The sequence below is a fragment of the Chrysemys picta genome, chromosome 11, assembly GCF_011386835.1.
Source record: "Chrysemys picta bellii isolate R12L10 chromosome 11, ASM1138683v2, whole genome shotgun sequence".
Classification (NCBI taxonomy): domain Eukaryota; kingdom Metazoa; phylum Chordata; order Testudines; family Emydidae; genus Chrysemys; species Chrysemys picta.
Window position 1 is genome coordinate 38,752,716 of NC_088801.1, and position 15,897 is coordinate 38,768,612.

The 15,897-nt window shown below is 44.8% G+C and overlaps 1 protein-coding gene across 1 annotated transcript; it reads left to right on the forward strand.

The window, feature by feature from the left end:
- The first annotated feature begins 3,083 nt into the window (after window positions 1-3,083).
- SP5 (Sp5 transcription factor) lies at window positions 3,084-5,744 on the forward strand. The gene is made up of 2 exons (XM_005290433.4): window positions 3,084-3,218; window positions 3,966-5,744. The coding sequence occupies exons 1-2, from the start codon at window positions 3,168-3,170 to the stop codon at window positions 5,013-5,015; spliced, it is 1,101 nt and encodes a 366-aa protein (XP_005290490.3). The 5' UTR covers window positions 3,084-3,167; the 3' UTR covers window positions 5,016-5,744.
- The last annotated feature ends 10,153 nt before the right edge of the window (window positions 5,745-15,897 follow it).

A 15,897-nucleotide genomic window follows, 5' to 3' on the forward strand; every position in this document is an offset into this window, starting at 1 on the left:
CCCCTCGATTTTTTAAGTCAATTGCTTCCATCCATGCAGAGTTTATGGCATCCGAGGTATGGATTCCGTATAGGAACTTAATCCAACTTTCTACTAACTGTTTTGCAATGTAACAAATCATTCTGGATATTCAAAATACGTGGAGGAATAATTTATGTGAACGGGAAAGGGAAACACCGGCGCGTTCAATTGCTTTAAAAATTGTACCTTTGACTTCCATTTCGTTTCTGAATTTTATTATTCAAATTACTCCTAAATCAAAGATACAAATCATGCGTGAAAAAGATCTCGATAAAAATCAAATCAAACTTTTTGTAAAAGTTTAGGGACGGTGAAAGTGACATAGCCTGACGTGGGTGGTGCGCTTATTACATCCCCAGGAAAGGTACGTGTCATCAGAATGGGCAGGAATGAGGATCCTATCCATTGTGTGCTGTGTCACGGCAACTCGAATCTCTTGTTCTGCCCTGGAACTTCTGGAGTAAAATGGGATGCGCGTGCGTTTCTGTCCCTTGCCTAAACAAAACGGGAAGTAGGCTTACCCTGGGTGCGACCAAGGAGCCCCGGGCACTGACATGTAAATGTGTATGTGTTCAAGTCACCCGGGAAAAGCCTTCTCTGAAATATCCCGGAGCCCCCAAAGCACCAGCGGGACTGCTGGGGAGATTTCTAAGTGGCCCAGAGTGAGCGCCTTGCCCCTGATCTCCAGCGATTCGATGCCTCTATTGTTGGAGCGCTGGAGCTGCTGCATTCACTCGTATGTTTTCAATCAGATGTAAACATTTCGCAACTCTCTGGGAGGAGAGATCACACGCAAGGCACGGCCAGCATTTGGTTTTAAGTTTGCTTTGGAACTCATGTGTCCCACTTTACGGCGCTCTTCGATTGTTTGTCACAGCTGTTACCATCCTAACCATGGGTGCTGGAGACCAGTAATTACCAGCTCCTCCTCGCCCTCTGCTATCAAGTGAGGACAACAAGAAATGACCGCCCTAAAACCATACTCTACATTTCAAACATAAAAACAGACCCAGATGTCAGCTTCCCCGAATAATTCACCAAGTTGGACGCGTCTTTATCTCTAGGTTATACATGGCAGAGAAGTCTTGAACATCAGCAATGGGGCTGAATCGATTTAAAGGCTTGGGAGTGTTGTGCTCATTTCCATAGTATCGATCTGATGAAGCATTTACAAGTCACAGGGAAGAGCCTCAAGTGACTCATGCCTTAGGGGGTCAGTGTTACGGAGGGGGGGAGCAGCGGGAGCCCATACTTCTCCCCAGGACTCAATATGGAGCCGTGGGAGAGGACTTGGCACTTTAATCCCTTCAAAGAAACCGATCTAATTCAAGCCCTACCACGCTTGGAAGTCGTTGAGAGGCCAGTGATTGTTTCTACAGGAAAGCCAGATAAAGATCTCTGTGTGCTGCCGTTTAAAAAGGCTTCCTTGGCAACGTGAATACAATTGAACCCGACGGCTACTGGGAGGATCGAGTTACCTGGAGAAACAGTTACAGAAATGTGAGCGAAAGGAGGGGCAGGGCACTATCTGCTCTAAAGTTTGGCCAAGATATTCATGAATGTCTTTGTCTGTCACGTGTCCGGATCGGCCGCTGTGTATCCCGGGGATGAGATCGCATCAGCCGGGCTACTTCTGCCGGCGGCGAAGGGATTGCACCGTAGTGCCAAAGCACGGGGCAGAGCCGGAGGAGAAGGCGCGCGAGCGTGACTCTCGCATACACCGAACGGAGAGCGCGCGGCGCTCGGCTTCACCTCGCGCTCTCCCTGCAGCAAGCGCGCAGCTGGGAGAGGCGGTGGGGTGCCGCTGAGATCCGAACGCCGGGCCGGGAGAGGCTCAGAAACCACTGGCGTGTTTGCTACGGAAAGTTTTCTCGTCCACGTGGGCCAAAGCCAGTTCGATTTTAAAACACAGACGGAGCCCCAGAGCTGGGAGGAACAGATTCAGTGACGCTGCGGCCAACTGCAGGAGGTCAACAAGCGGCTTAAGCGGAGATCTGAGTAATAGTTTCCAGTTTCCCAGTGTTGCCACCCGTACTATAGTTCCAACAGTTTAACGGAGCCAGCCAGACTGGGAGGCATTTTACACACAAACACACACAAAGCGCTACCAAGAGAGACGCTCACCTTCACGTTTAAAAAAGTCACGTCTTTTACACACCTTAATATCACCCTCCTACCCCCAGGAAAATGACACTTTCTCTGTTATTTTCGCAGGCTTTAAGTTTTAATACCGATTGCACGTGACGAAAGAACCTATTTTAACTCTACTACATCGACCTCTGGCTTGAGCCCAGCGCCACAGTAATTACAGAAAACACAGGGAGCACGGATTGGTGCTGGTTTCAGGAAGAGCAGAGCGAAAAAAGTGTGCGTTTATGGAGTTCGCTTTTCTCAGCTTCAGGAGAGAGAGAAAAAAACTGTAGGGAAGTTTTCCAGCTGCGATCTACCAACCCCGCTCAGGTGAACTTGCTGTGTTTGTATTGTTACTTTGAGTCATCAAACTCTAACAGCGGAATCCGCAGGCAGATTTCTCTGGGGATAACAAAGACACATTGTCACTTTAGGGCTCTGCTACAAATCCTTAATTGCAAAAAAAAAAAAAAAAAAACAGCAAGGGTGGGGGGATCCAGTGTCTTGAGCATCCAATGCGTGGGTCTCCCCAGGCGGTAAGGGGCCCTTTGATCAAGAAAATCCAATTATTTGTGTATATACATTTCCCACATAGTGATTACTTCATTAATTGTCCCGCCTTTATCTCCTCCCTTCCCATCCCCCCTAATAATCAGTTCTTTTATCCAGACCAACAAACACACCATAGGAGCTTTGTGGATTCAAAGGATTTGCTTTCGCTTCTGAAAGAGCCGCTATTCTTTGATGATTGGGTAGCGGCAAACTTCAAAGCCATAAATCTTCCCTCTGACTGGCTGGCGGCCCGGCAAAGTCCTTATCAAATTCTTGGAGGTGATCCTGGTGCAGTCAGACAGTCCGCGCAGATCTCGCAGCGCGGGGGGGGTGGGCCGGACGCAGAGCAAAGAGATCAGAGGGAAGGAGAGAGAAGGAAGCTGGGCAGCTCCTCGTCTTCCCCTTGGCGTCTCCATGCCTCGGCACTGCTCCGGTGTCCTCCCCTCGCTCCGGGAGCAGTAACCATGGCCGCAGTGGCCGTCCTCCGGAACGACTCCCTGCAGGCTTTCCTCCAGGTCAGTACCGGCGCCTCCCAGAGAGAGCCCAGCTGGGGTGGGGGGGGGAGGGAGAGGCGGAGGATCGCCGTGTGTCTCACACTGACAAAGACGAACATAAGTTTGAAGTTAGGGGGGAGACAGCGCTCCAAGTAACGTTAAAGCAGGGAGCAGCCAGGCTACTTTGATCTGGGGATCGCGAAGGCAGTGTCAGCCCCTACCCGTAAGAGGCTTGCTCCAGTTGAAAGGACAGGTCTCAAGTAAGCTAAAGAAATCTCTTCGGATTAATAACTCCCCGCTCCGTTTAGAGTCCGGCTGGCCACTAGATGAAGAAGATCTTGGGGGCTCAAACCATTCGCTTGCAACGGGCGCTGTAAACAATCACCCCCGGGCTACGGAGCAGTGTCGGGGGGTTGAGTGGTGGACATTCACTTTTGCATGCGGGACCTAGAGTTACTTGGAAGATCACACAGCACAGAGCGGGCGTGTGTTTAGAGAGCGGGAGAGACGCTTGTTGTGGCCTGCCTTGCTGCTGACTCAGGCTTCTTTTTACAGACAGCTCAGTATTGTTTGGGGAAAGTTTCTGCCCATGTGATGAGCGATCAGAGCTCTCCGGTTCCCTGGAGAACACACAGAAACTTTCCTGTTCCTTGAGCTTCAGCGTCAGCGGTGGGTGGAAAGGGGAGATGATCGCGGGGTAGGCAGCGACAGCAAATGCTCTGGGAGCGGTTTGTGACCTGGTCTTTCTCCTCCCTCCCCCACATGCAGGATCGCACCCCCAGCGCCTCTCCAGACTTGGCGAAGCACTCGCCCCTGGCGCTCTTGGCCGCCACCTGTAGCCGGATCGGACAGCCGGGCACCGCCCCTTCGGATTTCCTGCAGGTCTCCTACGACCCATCTCTGGGATCCCCATCCAGGATCTTCCACCCGTGGAGTAGCGAAATGCCAGCCCATTCCCCCGGGGGGCTCCCCCCTCCGCATCCCAGCCTGGGGCTCACCCCCCAGAAGAGCCACCTGCAGCCTTCCTTCGGGGGCGCTCACGAGCTGCCCCTCACCCCCCCGGCTGACCCTTCCTACCCCTATGAGTTCTCCCCAGTCAAGATGCTCCCTTCCTCCATGGCCGCCTTACCCTCCAGCTGCCCCCCGGCCTACGTCCCCTACGCCGCCCAGGCCGCCCTGCCTCCCGGCTACTCCAACCTGCTGCCCCCGCCGCAGCCCTGCAGGCAGCTCTCCCCCAACCCGGCCCCCGAGGACATCCCCTGGTGGAGCCTCCAGCAGGCGGGGGCGCCTGGCGGCTGCAGCCACCGCTTCCCTGCCGCCGCCCTGCCGAGGAGCCTGGTGCTGGGCCCCTCGGACCTGGCCCAGTACCAGACGCAGATCGCCGCCCTGCTGCAGACCAAGTCACCCCTGGCGGCCACGGCCCGGCGCTGCCGCCGCTGCCGCTGCCCCAACTGCCAGGCGGCGGCGGGAAGCGCCCCGGAGGCGGAGCCGGGCCGGAAGAAGCAGCACATCTGCCACATCCCGGGCTGCGGCAAGGTCTACGGCAAGACCTCGCACCTGAAGGCGCATCTGCGCTGGCACACGGGCGAGCGGCCCTTCGTCTGCAACTGGCTCTTCTGCGGCAAGAGCTTCACGCGCTCGGACGAGCTGCAGCGGCACCTGCGGACTCACACGGGCGAGAAGCGCTTCGCCTGCCCCGAGTGCGGCAAGCGCTTCATGCGCAGCGACCACCTGGCCAAGCACGTGAAGACCCACCAGAACAAGAAGCTCAAAGCCGCGGGCGACGGCGTGAAGCGGGAGGACACGCGGGGCCTGTGACCCGGGCCCGCCGCTCGGCCGGAGAGATTGGGGACCTACCGCCCTGCCTGAGGGGCCCCCGCTCCCGGAGCCCTGTCCCGGGAGACTGGAGGACCTGCGATGCGGGCCGCGCAGCCCTGGGAGGGGCGGGAGCCGCGCCTGCATCCTTGGCCCTGGAGCCCTGTTCGGGGAGAGCTCTGGGTTTGCTGTCTTCTCCCAGGAGGTGCTCTAGCCCTGTGAGGGCGACCGAGGACCTGCTCCCGGCCCGGGATGGCCTAAGGTCTGCACCCCGGTGCGGCTCTGGGAACTGGAGCCCTGCCCTGGAGGCTTACAGGGTCCCCCGGCGGCACTGCCCTATATACGTCCCATTGTCCTGAAGAAGCCCTTGGACAAGTCCCCTTCTCTGGCTCCAGGGCAAAGATGTGGGAAATACGTGACTACTTTACGCCTTGCTACGGGCATCAGGATCTTTCTGGCTGCTGCTCAGTGGGAGTGAAGTGCCAGCTGTTTCCAGCTCGCAGTCCCGCTCCCTTCCAGGGGGAGCTCTGGACGCAGGCTGGGCCACAGGGTCACTCCCCCACTTTGGAAACGGGGTTACTTACAATGGTCTGCTCTAAGACAGTAAATAGGAGCAGCAGCGTTAGTCTGGGGACCTGGCTCTTGGGTCCTCATTTCTTTCAGGGGAAGAGACTGAACTTTTGTGTACAGGTTATTTAATAGCTTTGTTTGAATAAAAGTGTTTTTCTTGTCCTTGGCTCCACGCGGGGGCTCCAGCATGAGATGTTTCTGTAAAGCGACCTGCAACTGCAGCGTGAAAATAAATACATTAACACTGGGGTCACATTGGGAAGATCCCACTGAGTCGGTTTCATTTGATCTTTTCTTCCTTCTGAAGGCTTTACAAAACGCCGCAGTTTGAAAAACTATTTTATCGTTTATTTAGTCTGAACAAATGCATCGGCCACATTTATTTGGTAAACACCCAACTGTTGCAATAGCTTAAGCCACAATCTGTTCCCCACATTTCATGCTCCCAGATATCTTTGCCAAAACAAGACAAAGTTTTCATAGTATTCCGTGGTATTCTACAGTAATAGAAGAAAGACTAACTTCCGCTGAGTGCACTTTACCTATAATACGGATGTTAGTCCAAAGTTTAGCAATTTTTAACATTAAACTTTAACAACAGAGTATGAATTCACATTGATTTAGGAATACCAATTGAGAACTTTGTAAATGATCTAAAACATGGGGTCCTTTGGGCTGATGCTGCGTTCACTAGTTCTGGTAAAGCCAAGCCATAGGCATAAAGGGGGAACAAAAGATGAAAAAATAATTAAAACTTCACAGAGCCGATGGTACAAACTATATTCTGAATCCGAGTAAAGGTGGGAATAGTCACAGTTAATACACCCTTCTTATATGAAAAGAAATGCATGACAGCATGATATTGTGGTCAGCTTTAACTAGCCATTTCCTGCCTTTTGTTGGGCTATGTCACAGCACGATTAAAAATACTTTTGATATTTTAATTTTCTTTTTGTTTAACCATTGCACTATTTTGGGGGTAGGGTATATACAATGCTCCCTCTTCTATCCAAGAGGCCAAAATGACTGTCAAGTAACTTGAGTAAGTCAAGATCTAGGGATTTTTTTACACACAGTTATACATTTGAAAACTGGTATTTACCAATAAACTAATACAGCTCCAGTTGAGGCATTATCAGTCATGTATGTATGTATTTAGGCACTGTATACTGTTGCCAAATGTCTTTTAAAAGTACCATAGTTACTGTATTTTACATTAGGCAGTTTGCTAATAAAAAAATTAAAGTCATTATAAAAAAAATCAAACCCATCAGGATCTTTGACTAATCACTTGCTAAATTTCACTTTTAAAAATAGGGACTAATATATTAACAATTCTCTACTGGATATAAACATAAACCTCCATTAATTATCAATAAAATAGTTAAAGGTTCTTTAACAAATTGGTCAAAATTTGTTTTTAGGTTGAATATTACATGTCAAATTTCAGGCTCAAATAGACCTGCGAAGTGGGTATTGTAATAGAAGTTCTGGGACAACCTTAATTATAAATACAGATATTGGTTGCCAGACAGCTTTTAATCAAGTGTTGGAGTTAGCAATTGTAAAAATATTTATAATGTTTAATGATAGTAAATGTAAAATTGATGGTGTTATATATTTGTTAAGATTTGATCTCTCTATGAAAAGAGTTCAAAAGTACTCCAGAGAACCTTAACATCTGAAACACTTAGGAGTTCCTGTCTAGTTTGTAATTCTCTGAAACTGCATATTACATCTATAGGAGAATATATTCATTTGTATGATCCTAAACTAATTTCTGCAGCAATAATTTCAGGGTTAAAGTATTAAATTAACGAGATATAATGAGCTATTGGCTATTAAAGATTCTTGCATATCTACTCTATAATATCTTATATGACAGAAATAGTTTAGTTTTAACGAATGAATGAAATTCTGTCGCTAAATATACATTTAGATATAACTGTAGGCTGCTGATACTACTTAATGACATTATTTATATTGTAAAGAAGAAAGCAACAATAACAGGGAAAATGATAGGCATACAGAGGGTCCAGATCCAGAGGTCCTCACTCAGGTTACACTTTCACCGAGACAAGATCAGGCCCTGAATATGTTATCTATGTAATGATTTTCAATTTTAAAAGATTTTCTGGTATGAAATGGCTTCTTCTCATCCTTCCTTTCTTTGGAATTAAGTCATATTAAGTGGTTAGTACAATTAACTCAACCAGACATAGAAAGCCTCAAATTTAGCACTGGTTTAAATAGGAATTTGTTTCACAAAACAGGGAAATGACCAATTTTTTAAAAATCATTCAATTCCATGTACAATTCAATTCTATTTGCAAAGGAAACGGACAGTGCTGTTGTTGATAGCAATAGGGAGAAAGGACGTAAAGTTTTACAGTGTGAAAGCTCCACTCAAGAAATAATATAAAGGACTTTGATGTTGCCACAGTACAATGGCCTTTTGCTGCTAAAAAATGGCAAGACCAAAGTGAAGCACAAATATGAGATGAATTAACATTGTTGTTGTTTTATAGCAGGAGTTTGGTCTGTAAGAAATGCAGAGAAGGGCTCCTATCTGTGACAGTGTTCCATTCCAATGCCTTTATCCTATTATACTAAACCAGGCTAACATAAATAGCCTGATGATCACTGATGCAGCAGAGTGGCAGTTTCTAAACTAGATCATTATAGATAAAACTGTATTCTAATTGAATTACAGCATGGATTTGATCTGTATCTAGCTAATCAAAAGCCTTGCTATTTGTAACTGTTCATTTTTATAAGTTTACTTTTTTATAATTAAATTGGTCTTTAGTTAGCTGCCGTTCTTATATTTGTGGCTACTAATCAGATATATTACTCAGAGTGGGTGGGACACATTATTTCATTTGGTATAATATACCTGGGGCCTGATCTTGCTTCCAGTGAAGTCAATGGCAAAACTCCCATTGACTTTGGTGTTGCAGGATCAAGCTCATAGTAAAATGGCATGTGCTGTTTTGGCTGGTTCCTGAAGACAAAACTGTTGAAGTAGATAAAGTTTCTCTATTGACTTAATTGCTAGCAGGATCAGGCCATAGGACTTTCAAGTGGTAGAACGGGGCCAGATAGTGCTATCACTATGTCATTGGGGATTTCTGCTAAAAAAACAAAAACCCTGAAGGCTTGATGTAGGCCATACATTTTACATGGATTGGTACCCACATGTAAAACAGAAAAATGCGCAAATTAAAAATATAGAAAGTCAACTTTAACTGAATGTTTGTCAGGACAAAATATGCACTAATTTAAAACTTTATGTCAATGCTACCTAAAATCTTAATCTGTGTGGTAATCAAAAAACCCAATCCAAAATCTGAAAATCTGGAATCAGTGACAAATGTAAATAATGAAGCCTCAAGAGTTATGTAGAATTTAACACTCCAATGAATTTTGTGATATAAGGAACAACACATTGCAGTAACATATTGCATACATTTCTAGAATTTATTTCTACCTCAAATTGTACACTACAATAAAAGTAACTGTATTAACTTTGCATTCCTAAAATACATTGTGCACCTATAATTGCTTGCAATCAACTAGCGGTTAGTTTTATAAAATTAAATGCTTAATATTCTTTAATTATAAATGTTGAGTATGTGTGCTATTTAAGGTCAGTTCAGCTCTGAACTTTAAATCTTAGTTGCTATAACAGACACATCATATAGGCTAATTTATCTCACAGTTAATTCAAATTAATTTATAAGAAAAATACATTATATGGTCTCAAAAATTAAATCTTGAAATGTTTTCTGTACAGTGTTGAAAGGTGACTTTCACACCTGGGGAAACTTGAAAAAAGAGAACGTTCTATATTAAAAGAAAAAGATATATTCCCCATGACTATTATTAGCTATAGGGCCAAAACCTGCAATCCTGACTCAGGCCTTGAGCCAGACACGACTCATATGACTTCAGTAGGACTCATGCCTAAGTGAGGATTTCAAAATGAGAATTTTAGTCTTTACAGATCACATTCCCTCTCTGCTTGATAATCCAACAAAACCGTACTCTTGGGTTTATGAGGATCTCCGTCTGTTACTGTAGAAGTAAATATATCACAATTTCAGCTGCATAACTTGACTTCCGAACTGAGTAGAAGGAAAAAGTAAACTGTGAAGGGAAATCTCTTCTTTAAACACACATGTTAGGTAAAAAGCAACAGTGACAATGAAATTTTTTTAAAAAATGAAAGGTAAATGATATATTTTTAAAATCTTCCAAGTTAAAGTGATGTTTATAAAGTTGTAAAACCATTGAAGGTGATGTAGCTAATCTAACAGATTATGATTTATTAATAGCATGACTGGTAAATTTAACCCACAGTAGGAAGTTCTGCATAAAAATCAGCATCAGAATAGATCCTGTGTTATAAATTATTCCTAGGCATTTTTGTGTTGTTTCAGATGGATTCTATCTTATGAGGGTTAACATTTTATTACCCAGAACCTCTTTTTTTCTAAGCATAATATAATTTTTTTTCTGTTGTAAATTTCTCTTATACACTTGCTAGTTATACTGTGTTGCATCTGAATCAGATTAGTTGCTACAGGCAGCTATTTTTAAAGTCTCTTACTGGATTGAGGTATCCAGTAAAATAATGTCCACATGTATGATTCTTCCCTCCATGACAGAAAACAAATAGATGTAATTTGTTAAAGATTTAATCACATAATTGGGGCGTACTGGGATTTTTGCAGATATCTATAGGTTACATTAATTTTAGAGTAACTCTAGCTCACATATTACAAATTTGAACATTGTCATTACTAATATCTCATCTCATAGACTGTTGAATATGGAAGAAACAGGCAATATTATATACTTGCTGACATCTTGATAGCTTTATTTATTGGACATGATGTACATTCTATCCTTCACTTTATTATGCTGAAACATTATCCCCAATAGTATTTCAGGCTTTGGTATAATCATTAGACATGTGGCAGTCCATTTGTAGCTTAGGTATTATTCATTATATTCACTCCATGCAGAGGACCAGAACAGTACCTATGCACCTTTAAGTGAGTCTTAAGCAGTGCATAGGCATTGTGCTGGTCCTCATCTGGGTGAGTTTCACGCTATGTGTAGTGAAGTACACACATAGAGTATCCAGTTTATTGAAAAGAAAATTTATGACTTCAGAATAGAGCCTCTATTCTTTTTTTTTATTCTTCCAACTATTTTAAAAGATGTAGGTTTACTCATTAATTATATACCCATTTTAGTGAAGATTCATCTGAATTCTTATTTAAAGATATGCAGATTTCAGTTACCTCAGCAGATGATGGATTTACCTGCCAATCCACAGGTCTGGTAGATTTTCATGCCAAACTTGAGAAAAATATGTCATGCATCTACTGTAAGAGAAATCCACTCTATCTTCCCCTCCTGGCTTCTGGCAGTTCAGAATTGCCCTTAGCATGGGGTTACATCCCTAACCATCTTGGCTAATAGCTGTTGAAGGACCTATCCTCCATAAAAGTATCTAGTTCTTTTTTAACCCAGTTATACTTCTGGCCATCACAACATCCCATGACAATGAGTTCCACAAGTTAATTGTGCATTATGTGAAAAAGTATTTCTTCTTGTTTGTATTGAACCTGATGCCTATTAATTCATTGGGTGACCCCCTGGCTTTTGTATTGTGGGAAAGGGCGAATAACACTTCTCTATTCACTTTTTCCACACCATTCATGATTTTATAGATTTCTATTATGCCCCCCCCCAATAGTCTCTTTTTTAAGATGAACAGCCCTAATCTTTTTAGTCTCTCCTTGAATAGAAGCCATTCCTATCCTTGATCCTCTGTTGCCTTCTGTGAACCTTTTCCAGTTCCACAATATCCTTTTTGAGATAGGGTGACCAGAACTGGACACAGTAGTCAAGGTGGAGGTGAACCATGGCTTTATATACTGGAATTATATTATCTGCCTTATTTTCTATCCCTTTCCTAATAGTTCTTAACATATTGTTAGCCTTTTTGACCACAGCTACACATTGAGCTGAAGTTTTCAGAGAACGATGCACAATGACTTCAAGGTCTCTTTCTTGAGAGGTGACAGCTCATTTAAAACCCATCATTATATGTGTGTAGTTGGGATTATATTTTCCAGTATGCTTTTGTGACTGGGTGGACAAACTCCACACTAGAGAACAAGGAGTTAAGGAGCAATACTGGGCCCAGGTGCCCCCAACAAGCCACACCTGCAAAGCCTGCACAAGTTGGAGACGGTGCTTAAAAGGGGAAGCAGAGCTAGTCAGAGGAGAGCAAGCAATGGAAGGAAGTAGATCTCTGCTCTGAGCAAGTACTGTCCCAGGAGTTCTCATAGTCCGAGACCTGGATAAACAGACCTTATACGACCTACAAAGGAGAGATGGTTGACTGATTGGGAAGGTTAGAGACTGTGTTTGTTGTTCTATAATTCCCTCCATAGGAAGAAGGGAAACATGGTTAGTAAATTGTTCCGGGGGTAGGCAGCTGCATAGCACCCTAAGGTGCAGAACATGACTGCCCACCAAAAGTCCTAGGGAAAGCTGAAGGACAGGACTATAAGTGAGAAGGAGTAATCACCTCCTGCACCCCTGCCTGAGCCCTAAGCGGCACTGGTGGTGAGCATTCCCATTTTACAGCATTACTTTGCACTTTTCAATGTTGAATTTCATCTGCCATTTTGCTGCCCACTACTCAGTTTTGTGAGGTCCCCTGTAATTCTTCTCAGTCAGCTTTGGACTTAACTGTCTTAAATAACTCTGTAACATTTGCAAACTTTCACACTGCACTGTTCACTTCCTTTTCCAAATCATTAATTAATCTGCTGAACAGCATATGTCCCAGTACCGATTCTTGGGGGATCACTCCCCATTGTTTATCCCTTCCCATTGTGAAAACTGACCATTAATTCCTTCTCTTTGTTTCCTATGTTTTAACCAATTACTGATAATTGAGAGAACTTCCCTGTTATCCCATCACTACTTAGTTTCCTTAAGAGCTTTTGGTGAGGGACCTTATCAAAGACTGTCTGAAAATCCAAGTACACTATATTGACTGGATCACCCTTATCCACATGCTTGTTGATACCCTGAAAGAATTCTAATGGATTGGTGAGGTATGACTTCCTTTTACAAAAGCCATGTTGACTCTACCCCAACAAATAATGTACATCTCTATATATCTGATAACCCAATTTTTTGCTATACTTTCTACCAGTTTGCCTAGCACTGAAGTTATGCTCACCAGTGAGGACCCCTTTAAAAAAATTGGTGTAAAGATAAGGCAGTCTGAGGCTATCCAGTGGGCATTCTGTGCCATTTCTCAGGGAAGGGAGGCAATGGCCCCACCTCCTCCCATCCCCTTCTGGGTGATTTGCTCCCTAGAGAGAGCAAGAACAGAGCAGTCTCTTTTTGCAGTGACTGTGCTTGTACTTTGCCCTTGCAGGGCAGTGGTGGAGGGAAGGTCTTTGAAGAGCGCAGCAAGGGTCAATCAAAATCTTGACACCTGATTACTTTACACTTAAAAAAAATTGCATGTTGGCTTGATTCTTTATTATACATTATTTTACAACAGTGTAACTCCATTGACTTCATTGGAGTTACTCTTCATGTACATGATAACACCCTGGCCATGATTCTCCTCCCAGTTCTGAACATTTTTCAGTAGTCAAAGGTAATCATCTTTTCCATTTTCCCCAAATATTAACCAAATCTTATATGTGCCTAATGAGACCAAATCTTATGAGCTTTTTAACAAAAAGATTGTCAAGGTCATTATACAGCTTATTAAATCTACAGTATTTGCAAAGGAAAGGTAATAGAGGGTATGTTCAGTGTTTGAATAGTTAAGTTAGCCAGAGATAACAACCAGACAGAACTGTGAGAAGTGTTATCAGAGTAATTAAGACTGACTGATACCATGGGGTACTATAAGTAAAACTGACTTTGGAGCAACACCATAATGTATGCAAACTCTAAAATTGCTATACTAATATGTGGCTCTACCCCAATCAGTTCTTGGAAATGACATGGAGGACTGCAATGAGCATGCTCAGTGCACCCCCAACATCCCACCAAAGGCAGGTTCTTCCCTCCCCCAGCCCTGTCAGCTGAAGACATTTCTTGAAAAGGGTCACATACCTCAAGAAGAGAGAGAAGAGAGGCAGGGGTCTGAGGATTATCGCCCCTCTAATAATCCAGAGGGTGATGGAAAAGAGAAGGAAATAGTTTTCATTGGGGAGCACTCACCTTTGGACAAGAATCCCCCGACCTAGCTCCTGCAGGATCCAGTAGAGATGAATAAAATAATCCCTCAGCCCATATACTCACAAGTATGGTTCTTAAACAGTACAGAATGAAGAATCTCAATTCTCTTCTCTCCCATCCCCTTGGATCTCACAAAAGGCAAGAGCCATACATCTGTAGTAATTCCCAGTCCCTTGTGTAGCTCTTAGCATGAAAGAACACAACCAAGAAAATGTAGGAGGTCTGACTGGAGTAAGAAAGCTAATTTGTATGAATTACTTGTTCCCTTTCAGAAACCAGGTGAATTTCAGGTAGAATCCCATTCAATAAAGCTCATCAGTGTGCAGCTGGCTTATGTTGTTTTCTAGGGCTTATGTGCTCCCAAAGAATGCAAAACATTATGCATTTATGCTATTGTGAGTTATAGATACATATTGAAAAGACAGATCCCAAAATCTGAAAGGTAACCTTAGTGAAATAAGTGTCCACAGAGGGGTTTATACTGGTTTAACTAAATCGGTTTAAAATCACATCTGTAGTTTTCATCTGCAGTGTAACTCTCTTGTGTAGACAAGGCCCAATTTACACTCATGCTTCTCATGGCTCTGGGCAGTCAAGACTAGCTAGAATACAGCACAACATGTTCTGGCCATGCAGCCTGTTGCTAGAATCTACAATGGGAGGATGCAGCATAGAGCTAGCTATTCCACAGGACCTTGAAGAAGCTCTACCTTGGCAGAGGAAGCAACTTATGGAAAAGACATACCCTACCTTTCAGTCTGGAGATAAGCACATTAAAGTTAAGCACATATGTAAATATTTGCAGGGTCAGAGTCTCATTATTAAGAACAAGTATGTTGCTTTTCTAATTTGCTCATGTGCCCAGAGAATTAATGTTCTATTTCTTCTGGCCTGAGCTTTGAGACTTTCAAAGTTTGGCTCTCTTGTAGTTGTCCTGACGGGGCGTGACAGGGAGTTATCACACAACATATAATTTATTTTGTTTTTGCTTTTGAAAAATGTGTAGTCACTCTATACCAATGAGAGAGAGCTCTCCTGTCAACATAATAAAACCACCTAAACAAGCAGCAGTAGTTATGTCGGTGGGAGAGCAACTCCCGCCAACATAGCACTATGCACACAAGCGTTTATGCCGGTGAAACTTATGTTGCTCATAGGACTAGCCAGGAGTCTCCCGGAATCTGCCTCAATCTCCCGGTTGCTATTAAAAGCAATCCGGGAGATTTTAATAGGCCAAAAGTCCGGTCGGCAGGGATGGTGCAGCAGAGCTAAGGCAGGTTCCCTATCTGCCCTGGCTCCATGTGGCTCCCTGAAGCAGTGGCATGTCCCTGTGGCACAGGCAGGGGTGGCCAGGGTGTCTCTGTGCGCTGCCTCCATCCCGAGCACCAACTCCACAGCTCCCATTGCCCGGGAATGGCAGCCAATGGAAGCTGCGGGGGCAGCGCATGCAGGCAGGGGCAGCAAGCAGAGACCCCCCTGGCTGCCCCTGCCTGCGCCTAGGAGCTGCAGAGACATGCTTCCACTTCCAGGAGCTGCCCTAGGTAAGCACTTCCCAGCTAAAGCCCGCACCCCACACTCCCTCCTGCACCCAAACTCTCGCTCACAGCCCACACCACACCCCAACCCCTAGCCCCCTCCTGCACCCAAACTCCCTCCCAGAGCCTGTCCCAGACCGGAGCCCCCTCCTGCACCCAAACCCCTGCCCCAGCCTGGAGAAAATGAGTGAGGGTGGGGGAGAGCGAGAGAGCGAGGGAGGACGATGGAGTGAGCAGGGGCAGGGCCAGGGCCAGGGCCACAGAGAAGGGGCGGGGCCTCCCGCTGATATAACTGCCATGGTATGCTGAATTAATAACTCCATCTTCAGGAGAGGCATAAAAGTCACTGTTGATGTAGTTAGATTGATGCCGTGCCAGTGCAGAAACCGCATTGCTTACACTGACTGTTACTGGCTTTGACACGTGACATAATGTTTAATTAAAAATCCATCTTTAATTCCTAGCAACTGCAGGACAGTCCTAGA